Source organism: Hippoglossus hippoglossus, chromosome 13 (assembly GCF_009819705.1).
Source record: "Hippoglossus hippoglossus isolate fHipHip1 chromosome 13, fHipHip1.pri, whole genome shotgun sequence".
Taxonomy (NCBI): Eukaryota; Metazoa; Chordata; class Actinopteri; order Pleuronectiformes; family Pleuronectidae; genus Hippoglossus; species Hippoglossus hippoglossus.
Window position 1 is genome coordinate 11,393,911 of NC_047163.1, and position 19,553 is coordinate 11,413,463.

The 19,553-nt window shown below is 42.0% G+C and overlaps 2 protein-coding genes across 2 annotated transcripts in view; one reads left to right on the top strand and one right to left on the bottom strand.

Moving 5' to 3' along the window:
• Positions 1-476: 476 nt before the first annotated feature.
• On the bottom strand, positions 477-7,007 carry ap2s1 (adaptor related protein complex 2 subunit sigma 1). Its single transcript, XM_034604694.1, has 5 exons — positions 6,845-7,007; positions 5,764-5,913; positions 5,164-5,277; positions 3,348-3,407; positions 477-2,435 (listed from the first exon to the last, which is right to left on the bottom strand). The coding sequence occupies exons 1-5, from the start codon at positions 6,845-6,847 to the stop codon at positions 2,334-2,336; spliced, it is 429 nt and encodes a 142-aa protein (XP_034460585.1). The 5' UTR covers positions 6,848-7,007; the 3' UTR covers positions 477-2,333.
• Positions 7,008-10,265: 3,258 nt separating this feature from the next.
• Positions 10,266-19,553, top strand: part of arhgap35a (Rho GTPase activating protein 35a) — a 67,872-nt gene continuing 58,584 nt past the window's right edge. Inside the window, exon 1 of the mRNA XM_034604681.1 lies at positions 10,266-10,973. The gene's annotated coding sequence lies outside the window, so the exon portion shown is untranslated. The remainder of the gene's footprint in view (positions 10,974-19,553) is intronic.

The window sequence follows — 19,553 nt, forward strand, 5'->3', positions numbered from 1 at the left end:
AATGTTAGGATATCACAGGACTCGAGTGATGAAGAGTAAATGTCCTCTGTGTCCAATTGTCTGGATTTATGTTTCTGGGTCGATGCAGTAACAGCTAGAGTGGCTTAATGTAGCTGATGTGGATATATTGACTGATTTATCGATCCGAGACCAGCTGTCAGGATGACCTCATAACTACATTGTATTATTTACTGTGGAAGATGTTTGGCCACTAGATGGTGCTAAGGTACTGAACAGGCAAATCACCAGTTAGTGGCGTTCAAGACCGAGGCACCTCAGAGCCCATTGGCTCAGCCAGTTGTTTCCATGTTTTGTTAAAATATAATACATACTGAATACTTATCAAGCTAACATATGGTTAAAAAAGTATATGTATGAGAATAAATAGTACCTGATTTATAATTTTATACATCTTATTTATCAGATAATGTTGAACAATGTCCTTTTCATAGAGCTTGATCAAAAACAGTAAATGCTCATGTATCACTTCATCTGTTTATTTTATTATTTACATATAATGGGACATATTGATGTGGGTAGTTGAATTGGAGACAATACATACACACACACGCACACATTTTCCACCAATAAACTCACATGTGGACGAGAAGGGAAGCAGAACATGTTTCAGTAATAATGCCAGATATAACCATAAAATAAAAAAAATTAGTTAAACAACAATGACGTTTGAAACCGCCTCTCTTAGTGGATCTGGTTAAATCAGAGTATGAAAAGGAATTTCATTAACATCTAAGTCCAGCAAAGTTTTGGCCTTTTTTCTTTTGTCAAATTCATGAAGCTTTGCAGAGGAAATTTCAAAAACAGTTTGATGTATGGATCTTAAACATGTAAATACTGCTCAGACTCAAGAGTTTTACTGGAATGACTGTTAATTTCACAATATTCAACATAACTCACCACACGCACGTACGCACAAACCATTCGAAGCAAGCGTCACAGCCCTGCTTTGTGTAAAATATCCTCTATGCCCAGGTCTTATTCCCTCTGGGTGCATTTGCGTTTTAAGTGTGACCAACGAGCACCATATAAGATGATTACAGACGCCATCTTGAGTTAACATAACTAACTGCGTTTCTCATCAGCCGTGAGAACACCAGGTTGTCATAACACAGTCACAATGGTACTCGTCCTAAGTACACTCCAGTCAATTAGGAACTTGCCGCGCTGGGTCAATTGCTTTAAAGGGCCTTTTCTAGTTGGAGTTTGCTTGTACTGTGATCCAGATGTAAAATGCAGAGCAGCCTCGGTGAGTCCAACACCACAACACTTGCCAGGTCTTTGCTTGCGTGGTTTCATAGAGACGGCTGCCAGGTGGTTTTAGGTTCTCAATGCAAACATCCGATCATTACAGCCCGTCTTTATACACATACAGGTGCTTGTTAGTTCTAGTAGTGCCATTAAATGAAAGTTGAGGTTAATAAAGGGAGGAGAGGAGGAGGGGAGAGCAGTGTCACACTGATGGATTTACGTCAGTGTTTCCACACTCAATAGAGATGAATGCAATTACTAACAACATGAAATTACTCATTTCTGCAGCCTCTGGCGTTAGGACGAGGGAACCCAATATAAAGCTGACTGTAACTGAAATGGTATACGAAATGTCAACATGTTGAAATGTACAGCCTTTGTATCGAGTGACTTCATCACGAGTACAACAGAGTATTTGAACAGAGGCTGCATCCATACGACTACGATTCTGTTGGAAAATGCCATTTTGAAACTTAAACGACCTGTCCCCCACAAGTGTATCCATATCAGTTTTAATCTTATACTAGAATGCGTGAAAACATATCTGTTGACCACTTAAGTACACTGACATGTGCGTTCCAGTATTTGCAGGAAAAACACGATGGGAGCCTGATGAATAAGTGAAGGATACGTCGTGAGACCCAATCAGCAACTGCTTGTGACTTTCTACACCACCTTTTCCAAACATCTGTGTTTATACCCATCCAGACTAAACCCCAGCCCTGCAGTTTTCAAGCTAAAACAAAGCCAGCAACGTTTCCTAACTTCTCAGTTTTAGCGTCTCTAGTGTGAACTCCAGGTGTATCCGTAGCAGAATTGATGCTTTTCAAAAGAAAACGTAGTAGTATGGATGTAGCCATAGACTGCCATAACAAAGTGATTTACCGAACTTCTACATTATATATCATATGTAAACAATATTGTGTATTTCTATTTCTAAAAAAAAAATCCTCCTGAAGTTCTGAAAGACAATGATGGGGGATCCTTTCCAGAGAGACAGGAGGTTGGTTCAGGTTCCAGGGCAGCAGAATGCCGAGCAGGTAGGAAGGACGGTTGTCTGGTTTCTACTCGAGCGACTGGAGCATGAGGAGCTGCTTGAGGACCTTGGTCTGACTGGTCTCCCTGATCTCTCCTGCGAGGAACATCTCATCCACCACTGTGTACACCTTAAAAACACAGAGAGAGAAGAGGTGCGTTAGAGGGCAGGAAAGGAAATGACAGGATTGTGGCAATTAAGGACGAAAACAGCACAGATACCACAAACCACATGTTGTGACTAAAACCAGAGGGACATTATCTCCTGCTGTACACATGAAACTGTTGAGGTTTCTGGAAAATGATGTTTACATTGTCCAGTCATCACCTGGCCTGTGGTCAGCATGAGAACTCCACTGCTGTGTCATCGAAATGTCACAATAACCAGTGGGTGACAAAACACACTGAGACGCTAACATTAGCACACATGACTAACTCTGACTGGATAGATCCGGCTACATCCATACGACTACATACCAATACAGCAAATACTAAGAAACAATGGTGAAAATTTCAAGGGTGGGGTTGACACTATAGTCGATGTTACCGGTGTTACAAGGTGCTCAGGCCCAAACAAATTGTATAACTAGAACTTAACTATAATGAGAGAAGTGAGTAACTAAGCCTTTGAAACCTTTTTGTTTGGAACAGGAATACATCAGTTGAAGAGAAAGAGAGCGAGTTTATGTTAAACAATTTTCACTTCTGGTTGTAACACTGCATCAAATTGCTTTGTGTTAGCACGTGGGCGGATGTTCAGATGCTTTCGCTAATTAGCAGCAACACTGGCAGCAGCTGGGGGGGAGGGCGTTCGGAGGTGTTAGCTGCTTAGCGTTTCTTTCTATGGAAAATATAGAGGATAATCGTTTAGATGGATTTCACTCAGTGAGTTATTTCTAGTTGTAAGTACTTAATTGGTTGCCATGGTATTGTGATGAAAGAAATATTCTCGTCTGCCTTTTGTCCTCCTCTGCTCCATCAAGGTGTTGATTAAATCGTTTGAAAACCTCACAAGGTGAAAGATAGTATTTTCGTTTTCTTACCTTATAGAAGTTGAACACCAGGTCCAGTTCACACACGTTGTGAAAATACTCATTCAGCACCTTACAGGAAAGACGAGAACAGTAATTCATCAGATAACAGATAATCTAAGAATACATTAGAAAAATATATATATATTAATACGGTAATAATGTGTTAATGTGACCCATTGGTGCAGAAATATACTGACGCAGCAGAAGCCACTTAACAACCATGTAATAAGCTAATTTACACTACAAGCACATCCATATAAAACACACCAAATTAAAATTAATGTGGTCCTCATCTTGTTTCCATGTGCAATTATTTTGAAGCATTGATATATTGTCATGGAGCGTGACCGAATTACAGACCCCTTGTTTCAAATTAGCATCAGTGACTGTTCAAATGAGCAGCGTGACGTCCCGTAGCGAGCTGACGTGCACTTCATCTCGTTTTGTATTAACTTGGACGTAGAGAAAAAATGTGATGAAAAGAAAAATCAACAGGATTAATTTTGAATGGGTTGTTTCTCGTCGGGTACGTAGCCGTGTGCAACAACAAGTTTCAAAAGTAGAAATGAAGACGGCTGTGTGCTTCAGAGTGCGTGTACGTGCATTCCTTTATAGTCAAACATTACATCCAATGACCTTCACTCCTGACGGCTCTGGCTCGAAAACTACGGTTTGTTCTGTCCTGAACAAACAGTCGATCGTACTCCAGGGTCAGTTTGAGCTGCTACTATTTGATTTTTAAAACTGAATACGATTAGAAAAAGAAAAAGCAGTTAAACAGCACTTCAACTAAGTGATAAGACCGGACTTGAGCTGTCTAATGCCTTCACATAACAACCAAGATTTAGAATAAATGGAGTCCCTCTATATATTCTTCGAAGGTTAAAATTGCCTCTTGATATTTCTTCCGCTGACTCCTTTAGCACGTTAATTGTACCACACTGTTTATAATAGTAACTCTAATTCATACGTTACAATGTGCAGCTCAATCAGGAGATGATAGAAATATGCTTTTCTCAGTAATGTGTCTCGCAATTTCTGAAATACTCAACATTTTGTGGTGAATATCCCTGAAGAAATGAATGGACAGGCTGACATCAGCGGGTGGAAAAGGGTGTTATACCATTTTTGAAAGTTCTGTTCAACTTAAGCTCACAGCCACAATTATCGCTCTTCACACGTTTTTTTCTCAGAACGTGGGCAAACTTGTTTCTTTCCACGTAATGTAATTATCTACGCAGACACATTTTGCTCTATGAGACTCTGGGGATACCACTGCCTCATCTGGAGCCGCATTCACGCGTGGATCACAGCAGCCATTTAGGCTAAAAACATGGCGTAATTGACGCCGTTTCAAGTCGAATTTTCAAGTCGGGGCTTATGGAAACTTGGATGACCCCACACCCACCCCTCCATCGGCATTGTGGTAAGTAGATAATGAGGGAATTTTCATTTTTGGGTGAGCTATCCCTTTAATGAAGCTACCTCTGTGTTTGGTAATTTGCACTGACATGAACGGTCATGCTGAATGTTTAACTGTGACTCATTTGTTTTACTTGCAACAAGCTGATAATCCACATCCTGAAGTCAGTGTGGAGAGCAATTTTTTTCTAATGTGAGGTGTATCACTAGTAAACTTAAATCCTGAACAGCCCCATGTATCTCACAAGCGTTCAGGTTTAATGAGGAGAAGCAAGACAGAAGAGGACAGAACATCTTGAAAGAAATCATCAACAGACATTCCAGAAAACAATCGAACCATGAGAACTAAATCTTCATAGTTCACTTACTAAATCTATACATCATGTGTTTGTGTGTCTGTTACCTCTACGAAATTGTGGATTCCCTCGAGGTATGCCAGGTTGTTATCCGTCACGTCCACACAAATACAGAAGTACAGGCCAGCATAACGCCGGTAAATGATCTTGAAGTTCCTGAACTGTGAGAACAACAGAGATAAAAGCTCTCAACATTTTTGTCTCATATTATGACAACAGCAGCAGCTTAACTTTGGCTTAAGCTTTCAAACTTTGAGATAATACACATCCAGTATATCTATAATTACATGGAACATATTGCATCATAAAACTGATGAGAAGTGTCATTGTCTTGAATACGACCCACAGATTTTCAGAGTTCTTTTCTCAAATCGCTTTAGAAATTGTTAAAACTGCTTTATGATTTGTTTAAGTAGCTTGTGGAAAAAGCTTGTAATGTGGGACACACATGAGTCACTCAATTATTTTACTGTGAAGTAGCCACGACTGAGATTTTTAACGACAGCGTGGTTTCAGTCATTACACTGTGGTCATTGAAAAAAGGCCTGGTTCTACTAAACAAAGTAGGAAATCTGGGCATGTCCCCGAACCACCCACAAAAATAGAGAACCACACATGTATACAGAAGATACTGACTGATCCCATACCTCCACAAAGTTGGTGTGTTTGGCATCCCGGACAGTTACCACAGCGTGAACTTCCTCAATCAACTTCTGTTTCTCATCATCGTCAAACTGCATGTACCATTTGGCCAGTCGCGTCTTCCCTGCTCGGTTCTGAATGAGGATGAAGCGGATCTATGTGATAAAAGAAAAGAAAAAAACAGAAAGACAAATGAGATTAGAACGGGAGTAGTTTACTGATATATGTGTCAATGGGATCTGGCCATCGGGAAATGTTACTAAGTACATCCACTCAAGCACTGTACTTAAAAGGTACTTTGCTCTTTTCAAGTATTTCCGCACTCTTCTATTTAACTGCATTACAGAAGGAAATATTGTACATTTTACTACAGTACATTTATCTGAAGAAATTATAAACTACTCAACATTGTATACAAGTGGAGCAGGAATAATTAGTTGTAAAATATTCATATCATTGTTTGAGTCACTTTTCGTACAAAAGGGTTAAGTACTGATCTTGATTACGCAATTTAACGTCAGTGTTTTTCAATGCAGTACTTTGACTTGTGGTTTGGCTTTTTGAATTTGTGGTGTTAGTGATCTATTTATCTACAATATCTGAGTAGCTTCTTCTTCACGTCGAGCTCTGACACACAGAGACCCCGTCGACCGTCCCTCTGTCGGCCACGAGCATCACCTGTTAATAACATAGTACTAAACACCATTTATATCCTGCTAACTAATACTGGGAGCCTCTCGTTAAACTGTGCAGCTTTTTAGCTGTGGAGAAAAATACCTGTTAGCTTAAGCTAACGTGACAGCTAGCGTTCCCCGAACCGCACCCGTTTATCTGGACATGAGAATTGAACGAGACATTAGACAGAGTAAAACTAAATGATGTGTGAAATACTTCAGCTAACTAGAGGTTAGTGTGTGAGGTAAATCATCGTGACTTCACGTATGTGGCCTTAGTCTGCGATGACAAGTTAGCTAACTTACTAACTAGCTGTCGCTAACGTGTCCGACTGCCTGAATGAGCATCCGACGCTAACACGCTAATGGAATGAGAAGATAATGGAGCCGTGTTCATCTCAGACATATTCACCATTTTCGTCTCCAGAAGATGGACGTTGGAAACTCCACGGCAGCTCGTTCCTGAACAATTATTCCACGATTTCAGATAAAAACATCAGTATTTTCTTCGACCGCTCGTCCGCTATCTTCCCCGAGCTAACAGGAAGAGCAAAACTACGCTGAAATACGCTGCATGATGGGGGATGTAGTTCTTCATGTCGCGTTTAGAACATACAGAAGGTCATTTGAAACTACAAACACCAGCGGCCCCTCGCGCTGTGGATCACATGAGAAGCAAAAAAGGTCGTAACTTGCAGTTTTCTGCCGTAGAAGCATTTAATGTGCAGTAACAAAACACTAATAATATTAATACTTACTAATGAATAATGTATCCTTTTTATTACTAAATCTGAATCACTAAATAAGTATCATAAATATTTATTACGTCAAACAAACTGCAGTGTCAGTATTTACCATGTCAAATATATTATATTATATTATATTATATTATATTATATTATATTATATCATATTATATCATATCATATTATATTATATTATATTATATTATATTATATTATATTATATAATGTAATGTAATGTAATGTAATGTATTATAAGAATACGAATAAGAATAAGAATACAAATTTTGTTTATTTGCTTTCATTTGCTTTGTATTTTTTCAACCTTTATAAAGTGTCTTTGAGCATTTTTAATGTTGCACATATAAAACTAATAACATAACAACAATAATAATAATAAGAGCTTTATTATTATTATTAATATTATTATTATTGTTGTTGTTGTTGTTGTTGTTGTTGTTATTTTTTATTATTAACAACTTCTCAAAATGTGTGTTTCATGTTGTGTGTGGTTACATGTTCCACACATCTGACACCCCTCAAAGTTATTTCCATACACACTCCGAAATAAAATTTTTTTAAAAGTATCACTATATATTTCCATCCTGTTGAGGTTACATTATCTGTGGGTTGTTTTCTGCAGAGTCAGGGCTCAGAGTTTGTTTACTGGTCTGGTCGGGCAGCCAACTCACCACAGAACATCGCCCAGACAGCTTGGACAGCTCGCCTCTCCGAGCGTTCAGGGCTTTTAGGGAGTCAGAGGGGGGATGGGGGGGGGGGGGGGGGGTGGCGGTGATTGTCAGGGATTGCACAACTGTGAGTGGAGGAATGTGCCTGCCCTTGGGACCCAGAAATATTTCAGCTGCAAATACAGAGAGGGCTGAGGTAGGATAGGGAAAAAGGGAATAAAATGAAAGGGGAAACCAACCATTGAGTAAATGGTAAGTGTGGAGTTTTTCTTCCACATACTGGTCGCAGCTGTGTTTTCATTCTGGTGTGTCCAACCCTATGGTGATCTTTATATGAGAATGAAATAGAACAAATAAGCAGTGTGTGTCGTAAATGAAGCGTACGAAAAAATAAAAGTTTTATGATGGGGGCCTGTCCCGTGTTTAGCCAACTGCGGTAGGAGAAAGGGACGTAAAACAGAGGCAGATTATTCGACAGAAACTTTGACCCCTGCTAATCTCGCTCTGTGTGATTGGGGTCATGCAAATATTGCTGAGAACACAGGGAACCAACGTGATTGGACAGAAGCTTGTGGACTCAAACGGCGGGCAGCGCACCTTGAACCCTGCCTGGCTGTGCGTTTAATGGTGGATCACATTTCAGCCTGTCAAAGGACACGTAGCACATTATACATCATAATTGTACTCCTCATGTTGTAATAACAGAAATTATATTCACAAATGTTATTTCTTATGGTTTTGGTTTTCAATTCAACAGCCGAGGAGGTTTAATCGCTTTCACTTTGACTTCATCTTTAACGCCTCTGACATAATGTTCAAATTGTTTCTAGGGTGTAGTATTTCCCCTAAAGAGACCAATTTGACTACAAAATAGTTTATTGGGTTTTTCAGTATTATGAAGTATTTGTTTTCTTTTCACCCAGCCCTTGGAGTAATGGATTGGAAGTGCATGTCCGAGGAAGTTCATAACAAATAGAAAGAGGAGCATTCCAGGAGAAAGCCCCAGTGTAAGACACTGAACATCTGTTTGAGCTGTTAGTACAGCCAGTTGTCTTGTACAACACGGCAGACGTTTCTCCAAGTATGTGGAAGTAATTGCATTGTCTTCCTGAAAAAACAACCCCAAAAAAGTCTGACATCATACCTCAGGAGTTTAAATTGTTCATCACTGAGTGGCTGAACTCTTCGACGGGCAGAGAACTTCTACAGCAACTCTTTTACCAAGTGGATGACTCGGTGCACAAAACACACTGTATAATTAGGACTAACCTTTGAGATGATTGATTTTCCCTGTAAAGCTATTAACTATTTTACCTTTGTGCTGCCCGAAAGGCATTTCCGGTTGACCGCTCAACAAATCTATTCCACGTGATGCAGCCGTGGAAGATGAAAACATGTAAGTCAGTGACTAATGTTTGAGTTTGTACGGGGGGGAATGGAAATTACTTGTGAGAGGAAGTGGAGTGGAAGGCATGGGGCAAAGATTGCAAATGGACCAAAACTAAAATTAATTAATTACAATCGTGATGAGATTCCCTTGTTTCAGCTTGTAAACAGTGTGGCAACAGACAAGACCAGAGCAGTTTGACATCTATGATGTAGTAACACATAAAACATCCAGTAAACTGAGCTCTGCAGTGAGGTAAATAACCACCAATAAAAACAATGTAACAAGAGCTTTGAGGAGGCAGAACTTTAATTTGAATTGTTGTAGCATCTATTTCATGTGTTTTTGTATCATATCATACAAACCATCAAACATCATGTACATATGTTATCATCAGTAGTGACAGAAGTAAATCCTTTATCCAATACCCCCTGTTCTTTTTACTAAAGTAGAAGAGCAAATGCATTGGTAGCCAAATTTATTTAAAGAATTAAGAGTAAAAATACTTATTGGATTATTATTTGTACTGATCCCAGCAGCGGTTTTATGTTGTTGTAGCTAGTTAAGGGGAAAGTTGACTATTTACATTCGTGATACTTTAAGCTATTGTGGTGCATCATATATTGATTTATTTGCTTCCCTCACCTCTGTCCTAATTTCTCCCATCATTGTTTGTTTTTGTATACTTTACTCTTTATGGATGAGCCTCTGACCTCCAATGATTGTATTGATGTATACATTTTTTAAAATAAACATTTATATCATTTTATATATACATATAAACTGTGTGTGTGTGTTGTAATTGTGTCCATGAACCACTGGGAGACTCTCTCTCTCTCTCTCTCTCTCTCTCTCTCTCTCTCTCTCTCTCTCTCTCTCCCTCCCTCACAGTGTCTCTCTCCCTCTTTTCCCCATTTTCTCTCAGTGTCTCTCTCTCTGTCTCTCCCTCACTCACTCTGTATCTCTCTCTCTCTCTCTCTCCCTCACTCTCTCTCAGTGTCTCTCTCCCTCGCTCTCTCTCTCTCTCTCTTTTTCCTTTCTCTCTCTCTGGGTGAATCGGAGGGGAGATGCTGGATTCGGGAGAAGGTCCGCCATTATTGGGAAGCTGAAAAAAAAGCAGCAGAGACTTGTACACACCGTCACACTTTGGGCCTGTCGGGGTCTGAACGTGCGGCAGCAGCTCGGTGCGGAGCGAGCGGTGGTTCAGCGGGGAATCAAACGTGTGAGCGGAGTGACGACGGGACGCCGCGTTTCCACACGGACCCTTTATTTCTTCACACAACAAAGGAAATAATAATTGGTCAAAACAACGTGGTGGCGAAGCGAGGAGGAAAAAAGCAGGCAGCGGCGGCAGCAGCTCCTCTCCTCCCCCTTCCCCTCTTCCATTCTTCGGTGTAAAAGACTGGAGTTTGAACAGCAGCTTCATTTTCCTCGCTCTCCTCCTCCTGACGAGGTTTTAGTTGTTTTTCTCCCCCCGAGACCCACGAAGAGATAATGTGCATGTGAAAACTTCGGGCTGACGAGAAGGAGCAGCGGCGGACACGCAGCGTGTTTACTGGCAGAGAGGAAGAGACAGAAAGAGAAAGAGGAGAAGAATCGACGGGAGAGGTTTTTGTCTCTTCTATTAAAAAAAAAAAAGAAAAAAGAAAAAGTCTTTCGCCGGCCGCGAGTCGCAGAGGAAGAGAAGGAGTGGACGGGATCTGGAGAGGGAGGAATGCTATGGTATGTCGACCACACTCTCCCCTTTACAACACATAGGCGCACACACGTGAAGGGACCATTTTTAAGAGCATAACTGTGTTTTTAAAAGGCGTTTTAAGGCCTTTATTTCCCTTTACTTTGCTGCATGGGTTGGTCAAAGCTGACAAGAAAACTGGGAGTCAACCTCCCCCCCCCCCATTGAGGGCTGGTGTGATTTGAAGCCCTTAAAAGTAATACTAATAAATATCATTAATAATAATGCATGGGTGGATTTAAAAGAAATGAACGAATACAGCTGCTCCTAATGTTTCTTGTTTAAATGACAAGTTTCCAGAGGAGAAAAAAAAGGGAGGTCATAAAAATGGATCTTGTCCAAACATTAAAATTGTTTGCACAACATCACCTGGAATGCATTGGTGTTATCAGGGCTTGAGAGGCTGCCCCGTATCCCTTTAAAATACGAGGACCCTGTGGACTTAGCAGAGGGGAAATAGGATGTTTGTGTTGGACCCTCTCACCATCTGTCAAGCAACTGCATGTTTTGCGTGTTCATCAATGTGCCAATCACCTCCTGGATGAATAAATGCATCACACCAGAGGTTTTTTTGAGAAGTTTTAAACCATTCATTTTCACTGCCTGCCTACGCTCAACACTTTGGTAGCCGTCATCAGATTGTAGGTCAAAACCGGAGCTCTTAAACCTACTGAATTTGCAAACCTCAAAGCTGCATGTACAGGGCTTCCTGGTGACACACTTACCTAATGTGCATACGCCCTGAAACTCTCCCCTGTTCCCTTTTCCTTCAACTGTACCTGTCAGCCACAACAAAATGACTAAAATCTCTCTGGATTGAACGTGTAGCTGTTTCTCCACCAGTTAAATATCCCAGGTTGGGAATATTTACCATGACTCTCCGGATGATGCGTGTCTCCCTCTTTGTGCTGCTGATAGGCTGATAAAAGGCACCTGATGTTTGCATTTACCACAACCAATAATCTGTGGGGTGTTTTTGTGCCAGAACTAGTCACCGGTGTGTCACAGCTTTATTTCACTGCCTCTGCAAAGTGGTCACTGCCCCGTCAGCCACTCCCTTTTCATCAGTCCTTCCCCGACACTTCAGTACTTTTATTTCTAAAGTGATCTGTCCACCGGCCTCTGGATTATTGATTTAATATTGATTGTGAACAATTTCACAGGGTGACACAAGTGGGTGAACAGCAGTGTCGGTTTTTGATATGGCCTGAATACAGAGGTGCACAGCAAGATGGCTGTACTGCTGTGTCACTGACAACAAGAAGGGAGATTTTCAGGACACTTGTCATTTGATAATTGATATATTCTGGTTTGTATTTTGTTTCAAACCATCAAGGTCCACCTAGAATTAGCATGCGTACTGGGAGGGAGTTGGTTTTGGAGAATGCGTCTCAACACGTGTCTCCAATGACCACTTGTGATCTCAATTCCCTGCTTTATATTTTCATAAACATGTACATCGTTCCTGTTTGCAAAGATTAAATGTGTTGAATTTAACCACAGGGAAGCAGAAATGCACTTTCACTGCCTCGTACTTTAGAAATTAAAAGAAGAAGAAATTAAAGCAGTGCAGACCAGGTATATTACTTGGTGTCCATCCGTTATCAATGCCACTTGTCCTTTTGAGGGAAGCAATCCCAGCGGACATTGGGTGAGAGGCGGGGTTCACCCTGGACAGAATCACCCAACTTGCTTGATCCAATATAGAATTTCTGCCTGTTGTCAAACTTTAATATCTGATGTCGCTATTGGTGCACATATGAATATATGCTTCCATTTACGTTAGTTCAGGTGGTCCTTCAGGGGAACCCAGGACTAGTTGTGTACACCCTGTTAAAGGAATGTGGCCCCAGGCGTCTCAGACCGACTCCGAATGTAGTCGGATGATCTTCGTGGGGGCATTCACACCAGTACTATACTGAGCTGTCCACTTGTAATATAATCACTATAGACGCATGTGAGCTGAGCCTGAATTGACTCATAATTCTGCATCGGCTCTGGTTGAGTTTCTAACCTTTTGAGCTTAATCAACCTCATCGAGAGTACCATGCTAAAAAAGAGGAAAACACAGACGTATACACATTTTCATTGGTGTGCCAGTCTCTTTGCTGTTAGGTAAATGTATTAGCAGCTGTCAGCACTTCTGTTCTCTGCTTGATTGGGCCCTTTGCACCGCAGTCACACCTCTCCAGGAAGCCTAGTCTTCCTCTAATAGCCATGCCATTTGCCCAGGCAGCAGGCTAGCTACCAGCATATACCCACTCAAGCCTGTCTGTCTGTCTGCCTGCCTGCCTCTGGGCTGGGATTGTGATGTGAATCCCTGGGCTAGAACATGTTCCTGGGATTAGAGGCGGGCTTTGCTGGTCAGGATGTAGGTCAGAGATGTGGATACATCCTTTTGATGAGGACACAGAACGTGAGACTGTCCCATATAATGTGGACGGATAAACAGTTTTCAGAACTGAAAACAGTGGAGGGATTCTTTCTTCATATTGTGTCTAATCCTGAGTCTTTGTTTGACCTTTTAAAACTGGACCAATAATCAAAAAAGAAGCTGAAAATTACTTGAGCTTTTTAGTCTTAAACACGCTCTGTCACTAAGTCCGGCTGTGAGCATATTATTTTAATAAGGAACAATATGTGTCTGACTTGTAATACCACTTAATTTGATAACTCGACCCATGCCGCAATATTTCCATGTCAACTCAGGCTTTTATGTCCACAAACCATTGTGCCGCTGAATGAAACGACGGCCTCTCACCTGCTCATTTGCAGATTTCACAGCGATACCTGTCTACGTGGGGCGACTCTGTATCTGCAGAGGATGGGAAATTTCCCTGCTCGTCCGAAAATGCGCCAAATCTCCTCTCTCTCTTGTTCTACAGGAGAGGTTTGCTTGTGAGTCAGTGTGAGCCTGTGTTTGATGGAGAAAGGAGCTAATTATAGCGGGCAGCTTTGGAGTTTGGTGGACCAGATTACAGTCACTCTCCTCTCAATGGCTGCCTTGTTCTGGTGGCCGATTATTAGGCAGAGAGAAGTGCATTCTGGGATGATTGTATCTGAATTTCCATTAGAAAGTGTGCCTGCCTCAGTTGAACTGAGGTTCTCTTCTCTCCCCACTGTTTCAGCTCCCTTTGCTCATTACAGATTTTGCAGATGGGGACAGCTTGATATAAAAGCCTCTGTAGTGTGCCCCCACACTGTTTTAGAGGCAGTTTAACTGTATCCTGAATGGCCAATTTATGTATAAGGGAGCTGACCCCAGATCAGCAGTAGTGAATGTTTGAGTGACATGAAGATAAAATAGTATCCTGTGCGTAGGCCCTTTATAACAAATGAGTCACCTATGAAATCAATCAGCAACAAAGACTGCATTTGCTCCATATCCCAATCCCACTTTATTATGGTATTGCTTTTCCAATGCAAATGCATTATTAATGCATAATGCGAGTGGGAAGTAATGACTTTAGATATGATCAATGGCTGGAATGGGGGATGTTAAGATACTTAAAACTAGCTATCATGTTTCTATGTGGAAAAAAAAAGACATGGGCGGCTGGGAGCTGTTTGGAAGCATGGTGACCATGGAGATAAAGGACCAGGATGTAAGCCACAGAGGAATGGTGACCTCTGTGTGTGTGTGTGTGTGTGTGTGTGTGTGTGTGTGTGTGTGTGTGTGTGTGTGTGTGTGTGTGTGTGTGTGTGTGTGTGTGTGTGTGTGTGTGTGTGTGTGTGTGTGTGTGTGTGTGTGTGTGTGTGTGTGTGTGTGTGTGAGCGGCCCTGCTTTGCTATTCCAGATACAATTACACGACAGAGGGGTCGTAGAGAGGGAGGACACGAGGGGAGAAACTGGGAGAAACTAGAACTAGGAGCAACGAGAGAGTGACACAACAAAGTGTGTAGTCAGTTGGAGGGGAAGAGAAAAAAAAAGCTACGAAGAATCAGAGAGTAAAGTAAAACGCAAGCAAACTGCTGCCAGTTTCTGCTTCAGGCTGTGTTCCTGGTATGTGCCCTTTCAGCTCTGTGCTCAGGGATCGACCAATCAATGACAGCCATAAGTAACCCTGCTGCTTGGCTATTGGCCACAGCAGAATTCCATGACTCAGCACGTCCGTAGATAAGATGTTATGATTGAGTCGCTGCCAATGAAATGAGGCCACTGCCCGGAGTTCAGTAGGTTGGACTTGTTTGCACCACCTACATGCAGTGCCCCCATGCTTCTTACCCCTCTGCGTCTCCTTGTTTTGTTGTTGGGGACGAGCGTGATAAGGGAGGCTTGTTCTGCATCATTACATACAGCACGCCATTACATTATCATGTGAAGGGCCCTAATGGCTTCTGATTGTTTTCGAGTGAGTCAGTGTTTTTGCTAAACTTGGGATTTTGAGAGGCTATAGACGATGGAAACCTCTCACCCTCAGAGACAAAGAGACTGCCCTGAAATCCACCTACACACGATATAACTCTGAGCATGTTTGTTGTCTGCGGACACATACACACACTCACACATTTCCCACACTAACCCAACGCTTAGTTTTCATCTCTGCCTCAACCTGTCGGGCTGACCTACCCTAATCTCATCTGCAAGGCCCCAGGCTTCACCACCAAAATTACGCTGCAGTCAGGAGGAGAAGCCCCCGCGTGTCATTGTTTGACTTTCTCTCTGGAGATTGTCCCTCATGGCGCCCCTGAGTTTCCTGTAGGAAGTCCACCAATGCGTGGTTGCATGGGGGGAAAATGGGAGGCTGCAGGAGTAGTGAATAGGGTGAGGAGAAGAGGAGGGCTGACGGGTCAAAGGTGAAGAGAAGAGTCAGAGGAGGGCAACAATGGACTTCAATTTATAATCAGAAATAACCACCTTGAACAGAATAAACTACCCATTGCCTTTTAGAAACATTTCTTTTCAAATATTACAATTCGTCAAATAATTTCACGAAACGTCAGTGCTTGTGAATGCAATGGAAAATGATTTCGTGAAATTAGTTTCAGCCTTGACGCCACAGTTCAAGGCTCAAGCTGATCTTGGCAGTGTTGCCTGTAGAAGGACATCCCTGCCTATTAAAACTTGCTATTTAAGCCATTTTCAGCAATGACCTTTTCCTCCATATCGCCCTTTTGGTTGTATGGTTCCTTGAACCCCAATGTACCTGTCTAGTATTTTCTAATAATCAGCATAATACCCAGTGTCTCCACCTGATCTGAATAAACTAGTCAATTTTAAACACTTACTCACTGCAGATGGTAGTTACTTAGAACTTTTCTTGCTCCCCAATGTGAGTGAGCCCATGTGAGAATACAGCAGGAAAATGTTTGGGTATATTAATTAATGACGCTTCTAACACGCCACGGACGCAAAACTAGAACTACACAAATATCTCAGGATGAAAAAGAGGAGCCATGCTCATAGAATACGCAGATGAAGAAGTCAACTTGGAAAGACTTTGAGATTAGAGAGCTTGTGCTGATAAGGGTTGATGCCAGTGTCGATGTCTTGTAAGCAAAACACTTGACTTCCCGTTGACTATAACACATATACTGTAAATCTTCACTATCTCATTGGGTGTGAATTTGCACCATGTCAATATATTAGGTATTAGGAATGTGAACGCTATTGTAACTCGACACTGCAGGAGCATAAGGTTTTGTTAAGTCTTCTATCCCAGTGTGTTGTCTGTTCATCTCAGTGTCTCGAACATGCTGCTTCTGTCTGGTGTTCTGACAACTTTATTGGAGGTGTCTTCGTACACCTGCAGCACTCAGACAGAGAGAGGTGGAGAGTGGGAGGCACGGAGGTGTGCTGCTTCCAACATCCTCTTATTAAAGTTGGCAGGTTTAATCACAGACTGATGAGCGTCAGAGCAAAAGGAGAGTGACAGAAATGGAGGGCGGAGGAAAAGGCCTGCGCAACCAGAACTCTTTGAAAGATCCTCATTTGACCTCAAGTTTTTCTCACCCTCCTCAAACTCCTCCTATAAGCTCTATCGATCCCTTCTGCTTCCCCTCTGCCTCTTTGTATTTTTCTTCTCTTTTTCACATTATCTCTGAAATGTTTCTGTTTATTTCCTCCAAACTTTCTGCGAGTGTAATGTTATTGTCAGCTGTGGTGAAGGACACAGGAAGGGCATCACCTTGTCACTAGAAATTTGTCTCAGATGCCACTTCAGGGGGATCTGGCCGCCACTGTGATGCCCTTTGGCATCTCCCCAGTGAACATGTGCTGACGCTGTCTCTATCCCACACAAACAGGAACACAAAACCCTTGTATTTGGACAAGGGGTGTTTTTCTTTCTTACAATGTTTTGATTAGGTATTCTTAACTTGGAGCCTGCCCCAGGCATTTTAACATTTGCAAATCATTACCTGGTTGTTAGTGATTAGTATTCATGGGTGATGCAACTCCACTTTGAAAGTTTGGAATGTGGCAGTGGAAATGGATAACTGTTGTCATGAGGGCACTGAAATGGCCTAAAAATTGTGGACACTGCTCCACACACACACACACACACACACACACACACACACACACACACACACACACACACAATGAGAACAACAGTTGCTGACCCTTCCTCATCCTTACAACATAAATGTGGTTCTGGCCATTAGGCAGCTGTGTGACAGTGGACATCATATCCTCTTTAAGGTGAGAAGATAAGGTGGCTGTTCATAGCCATTCGTTATCACCGGCCGCGAGCCCCAGACACCTTCACGTCCTTTATCTGGCCCACTCCCACTTTCTGGCCTGAGCGAGGGCTTGTGCAAGCCCAGGGCTGATGAGTAAGCACAGCTCAACCCCTGCAGATGGCTGGGCCTGCCGTTATCGATTGCAGCGCCACTGCCTGTCATCCAGCCACCACTTAGCTAATTATGTCCATACTATTGTCTAACGGCTTGGAAACTGGCCATAAAACAGAGAGCGGCGACTAACGGCGGCGTCAGAGGGAAAGATGGATTTAAGCGATTGAGGAGGCACACCCAAAGCAGTCTGCGTAGTACTGTGTAATGCTTTCTGAGGATGATGAACACTCACTGTCATTCCTATTACTGCTCACACGGTCTATCTCTGTCCTTCTCCTTTTGTTACTGACTGTCCAGCCCATCTGCATGAATGAAAGACAGACTGTGATTTCTGCCAGTCCCTGCGTTGGCCTGGTTTCGGCCTCATTACTGCGATTGGTACTGTTGAGCAAACAGCACATTTATTTGTGCTAAATAAACCCTCTTAGTGATGAATCACCTTTAATGCATGAATCTAGGGGCAATTAGAAAATGCCGCCATGAATGTTGAAAAAAATCCAGTGTGGCATTTTGAGGACTGAAAATGGATTTCGCGTTGGGTTTTCACTGGGGTGACATGGGTCATTTCTCTTCTCAGTGCCATAATTTCCCAGGATGCAGTAGGGGCCCCAAGGTCCATAGCTCTTATGTCAGAGTTCATTTCCTGTTGCAGTGCTGCAGCAGCTCCTGAGGATCCACCATTTTGTAGCATTCCTGATGAGGGCTGGTGTCTCCCTCGTTTTGTTAATTTTCAACTCCAAAACTGTATCTCATAGTTTGCAGTTATCAGTTTATCCAAGATCCGCTGACCGAAACCGTGTTGTGCAGACTGTCAGAGACAATCCCTCACAGATCATGTTGTAGCAAGTTTTACAGGGAATACAAGTGGAGTTGAGGTCGTGTGAAATCGTCCAAACAGGATGAGATTATCTTATTGAAGTTACCGTTCATGGGGTTCAAACGTGAGATAGTCAGATATTTTTGTGAGTGAAAACCCTAACTACAGTTTTTGTTGCGGTTTCTATTTCTAATGATGCTTTTACACTAATATATCATTGCTGGTTGTAAGGGACACAAACTTCTGGCTGCTCGATTCCTGCCTCTTCCTTTGTTGCCGACTTCCATGTATGTCGTAAGTTGTGAAGATAAAAATAAGGGAAACATGGCCGAAGAATGTAAACATTTGTAGGGGTTGTTTTTGGGTTGGACGGTTGTTCGGAGAGAGAGTAAGGACAGCCTTCGCCACACCACGGCTCGTGTTAGTCACAGTTGTTGGAGAGAGGAGAATGCAGGCCTTTTTGCACAATGAGGGAAAAGGTCGTTGGGAATGCAGTTTGTCAGGTCAGGACGAGCCGGGCCTGTTGCAGCTTAAATTCATGTGACTGCCAGAGAGAACATGAGACGGGAGAAAGGTGAATCTCAGCTTGGTGTGTTTATTTGTCAGACCATTTGTCTACACAGTTCATGTATTTACTTGTCATCAGTCTAGATGACTTATTAGACGATAATGTGTTATTTAGGTCACAGTGTTTCACTGAAACGTGAGGAGTCTGTATATTACAGAGGTGGCAGCATGTCCCTCTTTACATTTGGACTAGCATTTGTACAGGAGGGTGTGAGCTTTTAAAGTGAAACATGAGAGGTAGAATATACTTTTTCAAATAATGAGAAAATTATTTACATTTTTGAAGAGGTATTTGCTGTTAAGTGATTTATTTTAATGAAATCTTGGGACACGAGAGACAGATTTAAACAATAATGCTCAAAATTGACTTTGTCTCCAGAATAAG